Source organism: Lindgomyces ingoldianus (assembly GCF_010093535.1).
Source record: "Lindgomyces ingoldianus strain ATCC 200398 unplaced genomic scaffold BDR25scaffold_26, whole genome shotgun sequence".
NCBI lineage: Eukaryota > Fungi > Ascomycota > Dothideomycetes > Pleosporales > Lindgomycetaceae > Lindgomyces > Lindgomyces ingoldianus.
In genome coordinates this window covers 393,595-407,182 of record NW_022985187.1, presented here as the reverse complement: position 1 = coordinate 407,182, position 13,588 = coordinate 393,595, and the positions used below count along the sequence as shown (strand labels likewise).

At 51.9% G+C, this 13,588-nt stretch overlaps 5 protein-coding genes across 5 annotated transcripts in view; 2 read left to right on the top strand and 3 right to left on the bottom strand.

The window, feature by feature from the left end:
• Positions 1-495, bottom strand: part of BDR25DRAFT_232333 (upf0136 domain-containing protein) — a gene marked incomplete at both ends in the record, with an annotated part of 1,679 nt that extends 1,184 nt beyond the window's left edge. Inside the window, one exon of the mRNA XM_033685405.1 lies at positions 379-495. Within this exon, the coding sequence (XP_033544949.1) occupies positions 379-495 (117 nt within the window). The remainder of the gene's footprint in view (positions 1-378) is intronic.
• A 310-nt stretch (positions 496-805) lies between these two features.
• On the top strand, positions 806-1,673 carry BDR25DRAFT_290695 (defender against death DAD protein). Its single transcript, XM_033688535.1, has 2 exons — positions 806-1,143; positions 1,223-1,673. The coding sequence occupies exons 1-2, from the start codon at positions 889-891 to the stop codon at positions 1,409-1,411; spliced, it is 444 nt and encodes a 147-aa protein (XP_033544948.1). The 5' UTR covers positions 806-888; the 3' UTR covers positions 1,412-1,673.
• Positions 1,674-1,985: 312 nt separating this feature from the next.
• Positions 1,986-4,196, bottom strand: BDR25DRAFT_57784 (aromatic amino acid aminotransferase 1). The gene is made up of 3 exons (XM_033698770.1): positions 4,115-4,196; positions 3,499-4,059; positions 1,986-3,421 (listed from the first exon to the last, which is right to left on the bottom strand). Exons 2-3 carry the CDS (start codon positions 3,710-3,712, stop codon positions 2,166-2,168), a joined length of 1,470 nt encoding a protein of 489 aa, XP_033544947.1. The 5' UTR covers positions 3,713-4,059; positions 4,115-4,196; the 3' UTR covers positions 1,986-2,165.
• On the bottom strand, positions 4,197-6,946 carry BDR25DRAFT_57783 (HCP-like protein). Its single transcript, XM_033698769.1, has 2 exons — positions 4,916-6,946; positions 4,197-4,862 (listed from the first exon to the last, which is right to left on the bottom strand). Exons 1-2 carry the CDS (start codon positions 6,762-6,764, stop codon positions 4,627-4,629), a joined length of 2,085 nt encoding a protein of 694 aa, XP_033544946.1. The 5' UTR covers positions 6,765-6,946; the 3' UTR covers positions 4,197-4,626.
• Positions 6,947-8,923: 1,977 nt separating this feature from the next.
• On the top strand, positions 8,924-13,291 carry BDR25DRAFT_265700 (chitin synthase 4). Its single transcript, XM_033686934.1, has 5 exons — positions 8,924-9,268; positions 9,325-12,060; positions 12,108-12,598; positions 12,648-12,977; positions 13,042-13,291. The coding sequence occupies exons 2-5, from the start codon at positions 9,329-9,331 to the stop codon at positions 13,161-13,163; spliced, it is 3,675 nt and encodes a 1,224-aa protein (XP_033544945.1). The 5' UTR covers positions 8,924-9,268; positions 9,325-9,328; the 3' UTR covers positions 13,164-13,291.
• Positions 13,292-13,588: the final 297 nt, after the last annotated feature.

The window sequence follows — 13,588 nt, the reverse complement described above, 5'->3', positions numbered from 1 at the left end:
AAGGGAAACTGCTCTAGGTGTTGTACTAATTGTCGCTCTGCGCGCTTATTAAGCTTTAGAGGTCTCCCTATGCAACAGGCCTTTTTCTAGGGCTTATCTTTACATTTTTGCAACCGCTTAAGTATTAACTTAATTAACAGGATTAGAATAGGAAAAGTCTTCTGTATCTTTAAGGGGCTAAAACTAATACAAGAGAGCGCCTAGATGCTAGCAAGGGTAGGCTTATTGTATTCACAGCGAGCAGTTTTGGGTTGGGAAGGCATGGTGGTAGTGTGGAGAAGGAGGAGAACGAGTGGTGCGGAAAATTTTGAGGTGTGTGGGTTGACCCGATATAGTAAGTTAAGCGAGAGGATGATGACTTCTTGGCACCTATTGTACAAGAGCTCCGACAGTGCAGCCTGCTGCGATTGATGGCACGGAGCCAGTGCGAACGTATCCTGTAATGCCTCCCCCAGCAGTCAAAGCGCCGAGAAAGATGGCGATGGTGTCGAGAGATGCCTTAGATGTTAAAGTTAGGTTCTAATTCTGCATCTTGATATCTAGCACGGAACATGGTATGTAATTCTTTTGCTTACCATTGTTGTTATTTCGATCTCAATATTGAAGTGAAAGTGAAGTCCATGTGGTTCAGCAAAACGCGGGGAGCTCCAAGCATTCATTCCATCATCGCTCTCCGCAAACCCCGAGCTCCGAGCCCGCACATCCCTGTCAGGAACATTGCAAACGTAATCCACCTCTTGGCATAAATCTACGCACAGACCATATCGAATCCAACTGCTTTCTGGCCTCAATTCAAGCTCCGAACCACGACCTCAATTCCCAGAGATACTTCTCCCGACCCTCTCACCAACCGAATCCGCCTCTAAGCAGACCAGTCATAAAGTCACAATGCCTCCGAAAAGCCGCCATACTCAAACCTCCCCCCCTTCCTCCTCGACACCAGCAAGGCCCGCCCCTTCGTCATCGTCATCGTCGAAAGCAAGCAGCTCGTCGGCACTCGATGCCCAAGACATCGTCCTTAGCGTCTGGAACAAATATCTCGAGAAAACGCCACAGCGAGTAAAGTTGTTGGACAGCTTTATGGGGTTTCTGGCTGTAGTCGGGGTCCTGCAATTCGTGTACTGCTGTTTGGTTGGAAACTTTGTACGCCTCCCGGAGTGTCAATTCCCACACTACACTAAACATATATAAGTAATGTTAAACTAATTGATGTGACCTCTAGCCATTCAACGCGTTCCTCTCCGGCTTCAGTGCCACCGTTGGTCAATTCGTGCTCACAGCATCTCTCCGTATTCAAACCAATCCCGAAAACAAGGCTGAATTCGAGAGTATTTCCACCGAGCGTGCATTTGCGGATTTTGTTTTCGGAAGCCTGCTTCTGCATTTCTTCTGCGTTAATTTCATAAATTAAACATGGCTGGGCGGGGCAATGAGAATGGCTTGTGCTGGTGAGATGAGGTGAAGAGGCTAGGGGAGATTCCTAAGACGGACAGGGCTTTATCCCGAAAGTAGAACAGGATGCTTGGATGCTTGGAAGAACCAGTGGCTATTCGGTGGGCGTACAGGTTGATGGATTTTGAAATGGCCTTCATGTGTACTACTCGGACTAGGGATTCTAAATATCAAAACGCGTTGAAGGGTTTCATGCCACATGCCGGCATGGCCATGTAATGGCAGATTGAGTAAATGAGTGAGAAATAAATGCCCCCCCCCCAATGATGTTGTTGTAAGGCAAAGTAAACGCAGCAGATAGCGCCTCAGCACTAAAGATCTCTTTGAAACCCCTTCCCTTGCCATCATCCGCATACACCCTTCCCCATTCCTTCCTCAGGCTTTTCCGTTCCCATTCCTCTCTCTTTTCACCAACCCAAACTCAGCCCTCAGCGCTAACCCCAATCTCCTAATCGCTTCCTCAATCTTCTCAGTAGGTGTAGCAGCATACGTCGCTCTAAAGAACAGCGTATCGTGTTTCTCGTCCGCATTCGCATAGAACCAAGAACCGCGCATCACTAGCGCGCCATGCTCGATGACGGTCATGAAGATCTCTTCTTCGATGGTTTCGATGGACTTCACTGGGTAGTCTGGGTGGGATTTGAAGTCGATTTGGAGCCAGTGCTGGAAGAGGGGTTAGATGTGAGTGTGAGATTTGATGTTTGCGCCAGTGTTTAAGTTAAAGGCCGGTGATGTGATGAGGATGTAGAAAGCAGGATTTGTGGGATGAAAAGGATATAGAATGATATTTGGGGAGGGATATGCTGGAAAGAAAGCCCACTGACAAACATTCCCGCCATTGGTGGCTTCCAGCTTACTACCTCTTTTGGCAGATATCTCTCGCAAGCCTTTAGCATGACGTTACGCCTTCTTGTGTATTCCATGCGGATATAAATCAACCAGTCTAGATACCCCGCATGCCCCCAATGCTCGTCTAACAATTTCCACACAACGAGCTGTGACATTCCAGCCGGACCTTGCGTTGAAACGTCTGCATGCTTCTTGTACATTTCGACGACCTGCTCAGATGCTGTGATCCAGCCAATTCGTGAGCCAGGTGATAAGACTTTAGAGAAAGAGTCAAGACGCATGACACGGCCGTCGATGTCCACGGATAGAAGACTTGGGACAAGGCTTTTGAGGAATTCAGCGTGCGAGGAAGGTGGGGGTACGTCGGGGACATTGGGGCCGGTGTAGGGTTGCATTTGCAGGAAGTAATAGGGCTCGTCCTCAAGAATATAGATGTCGTGTTTCTGGCATACGAGGTATATTTTTTGTCGCCGCCCAGCACCTTGGGTTGCTCCAGTGGGATTCTGTCCGGATGGAACGGTGTAAAGTAGATGTGGCTTTGGTGCTCTACGTGCTTTTTCATCCCAGGCCGAAAGGATGTAATCCAGAGCATCTGGTAGGAGACCTTCCGAATCCATAGGGATACCGACAACGCGGACGCCCATTGGTAAGGCTGTCTCGACGGCAGTGGCGAAGGTGTATTCTTCGGAAAGCATCATGTCTCCTGGCTGAGTAAAAATACGTAGGGCCATATCGAGAGAAGAAGTGCTGCCGATGGACATCGTGCATCTCCAGTCAGAATAGGGGGGGTCATGAACGAGTTCGGTATGCTCTGTGATCCAGCGCAAAAGCTGTGCAGATCCGGTACCTTGGCCATAGTTGAAAGCCGTGGAAATGTCGAAAATAGATTTATCTTGAGGGAGATCGTGTTTTCCGGCAGTGATGATGACTCCTGACTCCTTCGTCTCGGATTCAGAAAAGTGGCCAACCGTAGGTACTTTGAGACTCAACTCTTCAAATGGGAAATATTCACTTGACGGAAGTCCACCACCCAAAGAAATCAGCCCTGGCTTGCCCAGGTATTTAGCAGCCTTTTTGAGAGAATTTCCCTTACGAATCGACGCTTCGTGGCTGATGTGATCTATGAGAGGCTTGCATTAGCACTCATGCACACTGCATCCATCTGCTACCTCCCCCACCTTTGCAGAGAGGACTCACGATCCCACCTTTTGGCCCTCGGTTTATGGTCCTGAGAGCCATGTCTAAAATTGACACTGTCTGCAGGAGCAGCTACGCCCCATTGCGCTTTCTCCGTCTTTCTCCTCCTCCCATAAATTTCGTTGCTTTTGATGGGAGTAGACAGCGGATCCGGGATCGCCACACCTGATGTGTCGGTGACGGCTTCGGTGTCCATTGCTGAGTGAGGCGACATGATGCTTAGCTGTGGACAAAGATGAGAAGGGTGCGTGTAACAAGGAGAGAGCGGGGAAGGCAGGAAACTTGAATGCCCTTTTATGTTGCCTCTGACTTATCGCACGCCCTTGGGCAATCAAACGGGAAGAGTGGTTGAGAATGGTTTGGACCTGCAGGAGGCGTAGTTTTGTTCTTGCCCGAATAGGCGCGGCTATCGACGGATCTGGTAACAACGTGACCAGAAACCATGCCCCGAAGCCGAGTCACGACGTGAGCCAAGGGATCACCGGCCAGGGCTCAACTTCAACCACGCCCTCCGATACTAGGCCGGGTTGCTGTGACAAGCGGCTTGCGTTTGTGATGTTTCTTCAATTGCTGTCAGTAACAATCCACTCTTAACACCTAAGAAGAAGCTGCTCACTGTTCATGAATAATTGGGTGCATGACCAGCCGGTCGCACTACAGCCACCTCAACACACGTAAGAAAATGCTTCATGATTGGCCCACGCCAATTTCAGACAGTCATCAGAAACTCAACGAAAGCCGTGAACAACCGCAGAGAAGAACACTTCGATCCAACATTAATCCTCATTCATCGTTCGCTCCAGCAAACACTATTACTTCTGGTCTGGTATTCTGAAAGAGTTCCATCCTTTTCAGCAAACATTTTGAAAAGAAGGTGGTGAAAAAAAAAACCCAAGATTTTGGTTACCAGAAAATGCAATGAAAAATGCGTGCAACATGCCGAAAATCCCAATGCTTGCTTGCCTGCCCCCCGGTGAAATGCCGTCAAGACTCCATTTGAGTCAAAGGTGAGTAGGAATATGCATCGAGTATTAAAAGAGAGCGAGGACAACCGAGGGATATGAGAAGGGAAGAAAAGTTGATGTAACGTAAACCCAAAAATGCAATGCGGTGATTGAGCAGGCTGGCTCACATGACCACACAATTCTCGTCCTTCCCTCCTTTTTTGAGCTTATTTTTGTCGTTCGTTGGAACACCTGTCTGGCCTGATGCCGCTGCTTGGATAATTGCTAGGCGTTGCTTTGCTCTCTCGTCTCCATGGTCGGCGGCCTTGACGTACCAGACATTTGCTTCAAGAGCATCGCGTCGACAGCCGATGCCCATTTCGGTGAAGTATCCGACAGCGTACTCTGCTTTTGGAAGGCCTGTGATGTTTAGCAGACAATAAATGTCAAGTAAATTATTGTTGTCAACTCACCATGCTCAGCAGCCTTCTTAGCCCACTCGTACGCCTCGTTCTCATCCTTTTCCAGAACAGGCTCAGCGCCCACCATGTACCACGCACACAGGTTCATCATCGCTTCGGGAATATTGGCCTGGGCGGCGCAATTGTAATAATGAACGGAAAGAGCGGCATCCTTTGGACAGCACAAATGCCCATGCTCGTAGGCCTCGCCCAGCTTCAACGCGGCTTGCGGATGTCCCAGTTCCGCGGCCTGGGTGAAGAGTTGCACAGCGTAGATTTCGTCCTTGAACACGTCTTCGCCGTACCCCGTTTCGTGCAACAATCCTAGTTCATACGGCGCGCTGTTGTACTGAGAGTCTGCTGACTCAGTCGCTCGCTTGAGCCATTTGAGACCCTCCCTGTACCGGTTCGTCAACCCCATATCTCCCGTTAGGCAGGCTTTGCCTAATCGTGTCGCGGCCCCAGGGTGATTCTTTGATGCTGCAGCTCGGTAAAACTGTACTGCTTTGGCGTAGTCTTTGCGGCAGCCCCAGCCGAATTCGTAGCAGAGCGCTGCTCGATACCCGGCTTCTGCGTGGCCGTGTTTGCTGGCAGCCACAAAAAGAGGGAATGCTCGATCATAATCAGGCTTGTCTTTATTAAAGAGACCTGAGGCATAGCCATCAGCTAAATAATATTGCGCGAAAGGGTAACTCCGGTCGGCTAGCCGCTGGAGAATCTGTCGTGCCTCTCGGAGCATCTCCACTGGAGCAAGTCCGTGATTGTCGATCCCTGGGTCAGACGCCATAATTTCCCGGGCGACTTGAACCATGAACAACGCGAATTCGTACTGCACAGCCATGTCTTGGGTTTTCTTCACGTTTGCTCGATACATGTCAAGGGTTTTCTTTGTATCCAGAAGCGAGGCGTTTTGCCCGACAGCATGTCGGAGAAGCATGTTATTACCTAGCCCTGCCGAAGGCGCAATTTGCTGATTGTAGGGCAAATTCAGCAGATCCACGTATGAAGATGGCCTTGTTTCGGGAGACCGCCGATTTGAAGACAGCTGCCGACCGTAATTCGCCTGTGATCCATTGGATGAGGGAGAACCTCCGACGGAGAGGTGTGGGGAATGTGTACGACCGTGGGAGTTCAACTCGGAACCCAACGTGTACGCAGAGTTGGGTCTCGGGAGGGTAGTGCGGGGTACTTGCAGAGGTACTTGTACATCAGGCCCAAAGTTGAAAGCATTGCGCGGGTCACTGTTGTTACTTCTTGAAGAATGCTGCGATTCAGAACTAGGAGAATGCACATTTTCGCGAGGCAACAATGAAGGAGGCGGGGGTGTGGGTTGTTGGTGGTACTGGGCTGGTGGGTATGCCTGAGCCTGCTGCTCTCTTGAGCCGTAGTAGTACTGATCATCCTGCAGATTTTCGTTCGCCATCTCCAACTGCGCTGCTTGCGAATGACGTGGGTTATATGGGCCGGTATTGATGTTTAGCTGGTGCATAGGAATGTCCTTTGTCACCGCCACTGGGTGTGCAGAGTCCATGTCTCCTCCCTGATCGGCTGTCTCTCTTGATGGGCTCCTCGAATGCCCTATGGAACTAGGTGTGAGCGACGACCCCGACTGCCTCGAATCCCTTCCTCCTGCCACAGTATCCTCATGTCCTGCAATATTAAACGAGGGAGGGCCTTGCAGCACGATGGCGGGCTGCTGTGCGGCGCCAGGAACTGGCTTTCGGCGGAGTGAGTGCGTACGACTTTCTGGGCTAGAGTCGGGCTGCTCGGACGGCCTCGAGTTTGCGACATCTGGCGGGGGGGCTGGAGGGAGCGTCTTGCTTCGTACTGCTAGGGCAGCGTCATCGTAACCCATGGCCATGGGTTTGGACAGAATACTCCAGAGTGCTCTAGAAAACCCCTTTGCTGGATTGCAGCTCCACTTTGGTGTGGTCGCTGCTGGCGAGGAGTACGGGGGTTGGTGACTTGTGGTTTGCGGGAGCGGCCGCGAACGCAATTAAATTTACGAGGACAGGAGCTCGGCGGAGGGCGCGGAAGGACAGTGGTCGCATTCACTTTCTACTCATTAAGTTCTGTACTGCATTGCGGTGTGAAAGCTTCGTGGTGTCCTCTGCAGAGCTGTGGCATGGAAGGATGCGCCGAGCCTTGCTATTGACGATCTGACCAGGGAAGGGGACCACTTACAGGACGGGATGGGACGCTGGGAACGGCCCCAGAGCTGACCAATGTGCTGCTGGATCCTATGTAAATGGTATGAAATGGGCGCGGTATGGATTGGCTTCGGGCTGCACCTCCTCGACGCCAACGTAACAGCTGATGATGGCAGATGCAGTCCTTTTGACAAGTTGATCGGCCACCCCACACTTGCAAAGACACCTTCTTTTTTGTAAGTAGAAACAAAACTAACCTAGGAGGGTTCGGTCGTAGGCGGTGCAGAGTCCGGCTCTTTTGCTTAGGCAGCCGAGTATTGAACCCTTAACAAGAAGGACCCCTTTCAAGTCGGATCTGCCCGGCGTGGCGCCCGTGTGTTCTCTCCACGCCTGGGCACCGATGAGGCTCGCTGCGTAATACGGACAATAGTTCCAAAAAATTGGGAGCGCAACGGGCCAGAGCTGTACCAGTCAGTGAGGAGAAGGAGTCAAGCGGCTGAATTGAGATGTCACTTTTGTGGGAGCCGAACGCATTGATATTTGAGAGAGTGAATGGCCGCCGCAGACGGAGCGCCATTTGAGACAGATTCTTGCGACGTGGACGGATTAAGCAGTCGTGGCGCGACGACACACTTGGACGCACTCGTTTACTCGTCAGTCTTTTCACCGCCAGGCTGAAGGCAGATGCTGAAATGGGAGTGGGCTTGGCTTGGGTGCGAACAGAAATGCGGCTCACCCAAGCCACCCCTTCAACCACTCCCGAGCTCGAGGGCAAGAGCAATCTTGCCGAGCCTGGGACAATGTCGCGGTCGTAAACCTGCGACCAGATGTAATATTAGCCTTTATGAGACCCACTTTTTGCACTGAACTCTGGAGGTTTCAATTGCTACTTTCTGAGGGAAGATAGCTGGCAGAGATAGATTTGAGGTGTGCGTTACGACACAACCTGATACTGGAGCAGGCATCTCTGCTTTCGGTATGACGCTATTCCGCCCGGCGACAGGCAAGCTCCCAAGCCGTCGGGCACTCTGGAGACTAGCAATTCACTCAGATCTTGAGGCAGTGAATATCTTTCGTAAGAGTTACACAAGAGAGAATTTGAGATGCCGCGACCTCAGAAACAAGCGATGTTCAAATTCATGGCGCAGACAGCCAATAACATCAATGGACGAGCCCCGTGCTGGCCCTCAGGATCTCCGACACCAAATAGAGAGGACCTCACCGGTAGTGATGCTTATGTATGAATATTAATGACGGGCTACGCTGTCCGGATTTGCTCGAAGGATGTACTCTGCACCCATAGAGTAGTGGACAAAATCTGCGACAAACACCTGCTCGCCTCGTCAGAGATTTGGCGACATTGCCATGAGATGACGGACGCCCACAAATTAGAGCGCTCTCCTGTTTCAAGCGTCTGGGTAAAGAGATGCTGCGCGCAGTTGAAATGTTGATCGGGGACGTTGGGTGAAGTCTGTCACGGCCTGCACAAGATGTTAGCTGCAGGGAAGCGGGTCGTGTCCTTCAGCGGTACTCCAGTCTCCCGCAATGCAGGAGCAGCCTCGCGTCGCCGAACTTTGGATTGAACCACCTTTTGATCCTTGGCGGTCCTCAACGCACCTGCATCAGCCAGGCGAGCGTACACCTCCAGCGGAGAAGCCCATCTTGAGAGTTTCTTTGCCTTGCCCTCTCGCAGACCTGCCGAAAGCACGCAAAAGGAGCACTGCCAGCGAGGCGTACGCCACCCGTATTGGCTAGCCGTAACTGGGCCAACCAAGCCCTAAGCGGATCATCTATTTCTGAATGATCCTTCACGCACGCGGGGAGGCGATTCGTCCACTCCCGGCTCCGGCTCTCACTCGATCAGGGGCTTCGCTGCCGTTCACTCGCTCTGCCTGTCTTGTTTTGCTACCTGTCGCAACCTCAAACCAAGCCGCCTTGTGCCTGTTTTCCTGTCCCTCATTCCTTCCCGACCATTCATGCCTTGTGCCGTCACTCGCTTTTGCACCTTTGCACCTATCTCTAATCTGACCTAGTAATATACAAACATTATCACAAACATCGCCGGCAGCGCCAACTCGCACCCACTGCCTCGCTCGCCTCGACCCGACTTCGTGACACTCGCTGAGCAGAGCTGTATATTCTATTGCGCGAGCCGGTCGTAGACGTCGCTGCATCTTCAGGTCCACGGTGGCCTGTGCCGTCGAGCTCTCGACAGGTGAGCCGAGTGTCCGCACCTTCCTGGAATCAGTGTACTGATTGCATTCCTCAAAGCACCATGTCTCTGCCCCAACGGCCTGACGCCTCCTCCCCTAAGCGTGACCAGCGGCATGTTTTCCGCGACTCCCCTTCTCGTCGTCGACGGCCCTCCGACCTCGAGAATACCCGATCTAACGATCGGTCCCCAAATAAGGCAGGAACCCACCAGTCGTTTTCAAGACCTCTACCATCGCCGGGCACGCCTGTGCCAATGGAGAGGGAGCCCATAATGAGCGGGCAGCGAGGTGCACCTACGGCAGATCTGGGGAGGAAAAGGAGCTTAATCCGACCGGAGCGACAGCGTATAGACCCGAACCACCCGAACTACCACTACCGAAAACACGCACAGAACATGACCGTATTCCCGTCGACAACCGGCAATGACCCTATCATGGAAGATCATATGGAAGCCGAGACTGTCAGCTCGGAGAGCACTGAAGCAAAGGCTCCCCACCTTCGAAACGCATCTAACGGTCCCTACAATGACAAACAAGCACCACTAGACGATGACAGACCCCGGCCGCAGCGGAGGCTGACGCGGAGTAAGACGGTGGAGAAGCTGGAAAAACAACGCCAGAAGGAGAAGGACGCCTTGCGCCCCCCGAGCTTGTGGAACGTATACTGCGCCATCATCACTTTCTGGTGTCCTGATGCGATATTGCGTTGCTTTGGAAAACCGCAGAAGGCTCAGCAGCGCGCTTGGAGGGAGAAGATGGGCTTGCTGAGCATAATTGCTGTTATTTGCGCATTTGTTGGATACCTCACCTTCGGCTTCACGCAAACTGTCTGTGCCAATGGTGGTCCCGAACGTTTGAGGATCAACAAGGTCGATAAGGGATACTTGATTGCACATGGCCTAGCTTATGACCTCGCGGAATCTAATCATCCCCTTGCCCGTGGTATACCAGACGGTGCCAACGTTCTCTTCGACTTGCCCGAGAAGCACGGAGGCCAGGATGCAAGTTTTCTTTTCCAGAACGTAAATGGAGCCTGCAAAGGCTTGATTACACTCGCTTCAGGTTCCGATGTCCCTACAAACGCAAATAAAGATTTGGCCTGGTATTTCCCCTGCCAGCCCTTCAACCAAGATGGATCTTCGAAGCCGAACACTACATCTCCACCCTATCGCGGTTACGCTTGTCATACGGCTGGCAATGCGCGCAGCGCTTTTTACAGCCTTCGCAATTCTGGAGAAGTATATTTCACCTGGGATGACGTTAAGAACAACACTCGTAACCTCATAGTTTGGGGAGGAGATGTCTTGGATTTAAATCTTCTCGACTGGTTTAACAGGTCCCAGGTGGATTATCCTAATAGGTTCGATGAAATTCGGCAAAATACCAAACTGAAAGGGTTGGATGTTACCCGCGCATTTTCTTCAAACTATGACAAGCAGATTGCGAGGTGCTTTGCCGAGATCATCAAAGTCGGCTCTGTTGATACCGCCACCATTGGATGCATCGCGTCCAAGGTTGTGCTTTACGTCTCTCTGGTCTTCATTCTAGCCATCGTTGTAGCCAAATTCCTTCTTGCCCTGGCGTTTCAATGGTTTCTCTCCAGAAAATTTGGAGCAGCGAAGACTTCATTGGGTGCAGACTCGAAACAACGGAAGCAACAGATTGAGGAATGGAGTGATGACATCTATCGTCCACCACCAAGGCTTATGGATCCAGCCGCCGGGCCAGATAGGTCGAGCAAGCGTGGTAGCCAGTTCTTGCCCTCGACCTCAAGGTTCACAAGTCCTTACGCTATGGAAAAGTCTGCGAAGAGCCGAGCACCACCAACTACTATGACCAGCCAGAGCTCCACATCCCGCCTCCTGTCCTCTAATGCAATGTACAGGCAGCTGAACAACAGCCATGGCACCCTCCCCACATATGACGGCAAGCCCTCGATTCAGGAAAGCCGATCGAGTCTCATGCTCTCCGGCACGACCGAGCAACCCCGCTATCCAAGTGTAATGGGCGAAGTGGAAGGTCCTGGACCAGCCGGCTTCATCCACGAAGCCGTGGTGCCTCAGCCTCCTCCTGAATGGCAGCCTTTTGGTTATCCATTGGCGCACGCGATTTGTCTTGTTACAGCATACTCCGAAGGCGCCGAGGGACTGCGAACAACACTGGACTCAGTTGCCACCACCGACTATCCAAATAGCCACAAACTTATTCTTTGCATATGTGATGGTATGATCAAGGGCAAGGGCGAAGATCTGACTACCCCTGAGATCTGTCTTGCAATGATGAAAGACCATGCCGTGCTACCGCACGAAGTCCAGGCCTACTCTTACGTTGCGGTCGCCAGCGGCTCCAAGAGACACAACATGGCCAAGATTTATTCTGGCTTCTACGACTATGGCGAAGATTCTCACATTCCCATAGACAAGCAGCACCGTGTTCCAATGATGGTTGTCGTCAAGTGCGGGACTCCCGATGAAGCTAAGAAGTCGAAGCCAGGTAATCGCGGAAAGCGAGACAGTCAAATTATCTTGATGTCGTTCTTGCAGAAGGTTATGTTTGACGAGCGAATGACGGAGCTCGAGTTTGAGATGTTCAACGGTATCTGGAAAATTACTGGTATTTCACCGGACTTTTACGAGGTCGTGCTCATGGTGGATGCGGACACAAAGGTATTCCCGGACAGCCTGACGCACATGATCTCCGCCATGGTCAAAGACCCCGAAATCATGGGACTCTGTGGCGAAACAAAAATTGCCAATAAGCGCGAGTCGTGGGTCTCCATGATCCAGGTGTTTGAGTAAGTGCTATGTTGACGTTTAACGATCGCGCCACTGACAGCTGCAGGTATTTCATCTCTCATCACTTGTCCAAGTCGTTCGAGTCCGTCTTCGGCGGTGTGACCTGTCTGCCGGGTTGTTTCTGCATGTACCGCATCAAGGCGCCGAAAGGAGGCCAGAACTACTGGGTCCCAATTCTTGCGAATCCGGACGTTGTCGAGCACTACTCGGAGAACGTGGTCGACACGTTGCACAAAAAGAATTTGCTCTTGCTAGGCGAGGATCGGTATTTGTCCACGCTGATGCTTAAAACGTTCCCCAAGCGCAAGCAAGTTTTCGTGCCCCAGGCTGTGTGCAAAACCACGGTACCCGAGAAGTTCAGCGTTCTGCTGTCACAGCGGCGTCGGTGGATTAATAGTACGGTTCACAACTTGATGGAGCTGGTGCTGGTACGAGATCTCTGTGGCACCTTCTGCTTCAGCATGCAGTTCGTTGTGTTCATTGAGCTCGTCGGCACCCTGGTCCTGCCTGCCGCTATTGCCTTCACTATTTATCTGAGTAAGCATTTCCCCTTCCGATGCCTCGCATGTGCACTGACGTTGTCTAGTTGCCATTTCCATCAAGGCAGCCATCCTGCATACGGCGGCGCCTGTTATTCCTCTGGTGCTACTCGCGCTTATTTTGGGTCTCCCAGCCGTTCTCATCGTGCTTACCGCCCACCGATGGTCATATGTAGCGTGGATGTTTGTCTACCTGCTGTCGCTACCTATTTGGAACTTTGTGCTCCCGACGTATGCATACTGGAAGTTTGATGACTTCAGCTGGGGCGACACACGGAAGACGGCAGGCGAAAAGACGAAGAAAGCTGGACTAGAATACGAGGGCGAGTTTGACAGCAGCAAGATCACGATGAAACGATGGCATGATTTCGAAGCCGGTAAGGCACAGACCCACCACTCAATCCCGATGATGCAGCGACTGACATGATTCCTCTGCAACAGAACGAAGACTCAAGGCTCCAAGTGCCGGGTGGTCGCAGCAGAGCACTTCGGCCGGGGGATGGCCACCTTCGCAGCAACAGCAGCAGCAGCAGCATGGATATGAGCAGTACTATGATAATTGATTCTCGCATTGTGGCGTCGCATGGGATGAAAAGCCGTCGTTAGCGGTCCTGCACGACGAGCTAAAAGATTGCATTTGTGTTACCCGTTTCTGGAACACTGCGTTTTCTTCCAACTGCATTTGCTTTGGGGGGGGGGGGGGGGGGAGGGGGGTATATTTCTCCAGTTCTCATTCTAAGGTTGCTTTGGTACAAGGGGATGGGGCTGTTCTTTAGAAGAAGAAGGGGTTGAATTGTATAGTGGGGTGGTGGGGTCCCAATCAGATATAGTCCTAATCACAGTGTATATTCCATTGACACGACGGCCATTGGGTGAGAATACTTTCCGCAGCCGTGGCATTGCGACGTGGCCAGCCAGCCAATCCGAGGTGTCACAATACCAGAGCTGGGGGCTCGGTGAAGGCTGCAACGATCCAAAAACGGCAATG

What these genes read in the sequence shown, in the direction of transcription:
- BDR25DRAFT_57783 (XM_033698769.1), bottom strand. Translation starts at nt 6,764, where the DNA reads ATGGCCATGGGTTACGATGACGCTGCCCTAGCAGTACGAAGCAAGACG. An exon ending in TAAGAAGGCTGCTGAGCATG is followed by an intron (nt 4,863 to 4,915) that starts GTGAGTTGACAA and finishes TAAACATCACAG; the next exon opens with GCCTTCCAAAAGCAGAGTAC.
- BDR25DRAFT_57784 (XM_033698770.1), bottom strand. Translation starts at nt 3,712, where the DNA reads ATGTCGCCTCACTCAGCAATGGACACCGAAGCCGTCACCGACACATCA. An exon ending in GAGGGCCAAAAGGTGGGATC is followed by an intron (nt 3,422 to 3,498) that starts GTGAGTCCTCTC and finishes AGCCTCTCATAG; the next exon opens with ATCACATCAGCCACGAAGCG.
- BDR25DRAFT_290695 (XM_033688535.1), top strand. Translation starts at nt 889, where the DNA reads ATGCCTCCGAAAAGCCGCCATACTCAAACCTCCCCCCCTTCCTCCTCG. An exon ending in GCTGTTTGGTTGGAAACTTT is followed by an intron (nt 1,144 to 1,222) that starts GTACGCCTCCCG and finishes TGTGACCTCTAG; the next exon opens with CCATTCAACGCGTTCCTCTC.
- BDR25DRAFT_265700 (XM_033686934.1), top strand. Translation starts at nt 9,329, where the DNA reads ATGTCTCTGCCCCAACGGCCTGACGCCTCCTCCCCTAAGCGTGACCAG. An exon ending in TCCATGATCCAGGTGTTTGA is followed by an intron (nt 12,061 to 12,107) that starts GTAAGTGCTATG and finishes TGACAGCTGCAG; the next exon opens with GTATTTCATCTCTCATCACT. An exon ending in ATGGCATGATTTCGAAGCCG is followed by an intron (nt 12,978 to 13,041) that starts GTAAGGCACAGA and finishes CCTCTGCAACAG; the next exon opens with AACGAAGACTCAAGGCTCCA.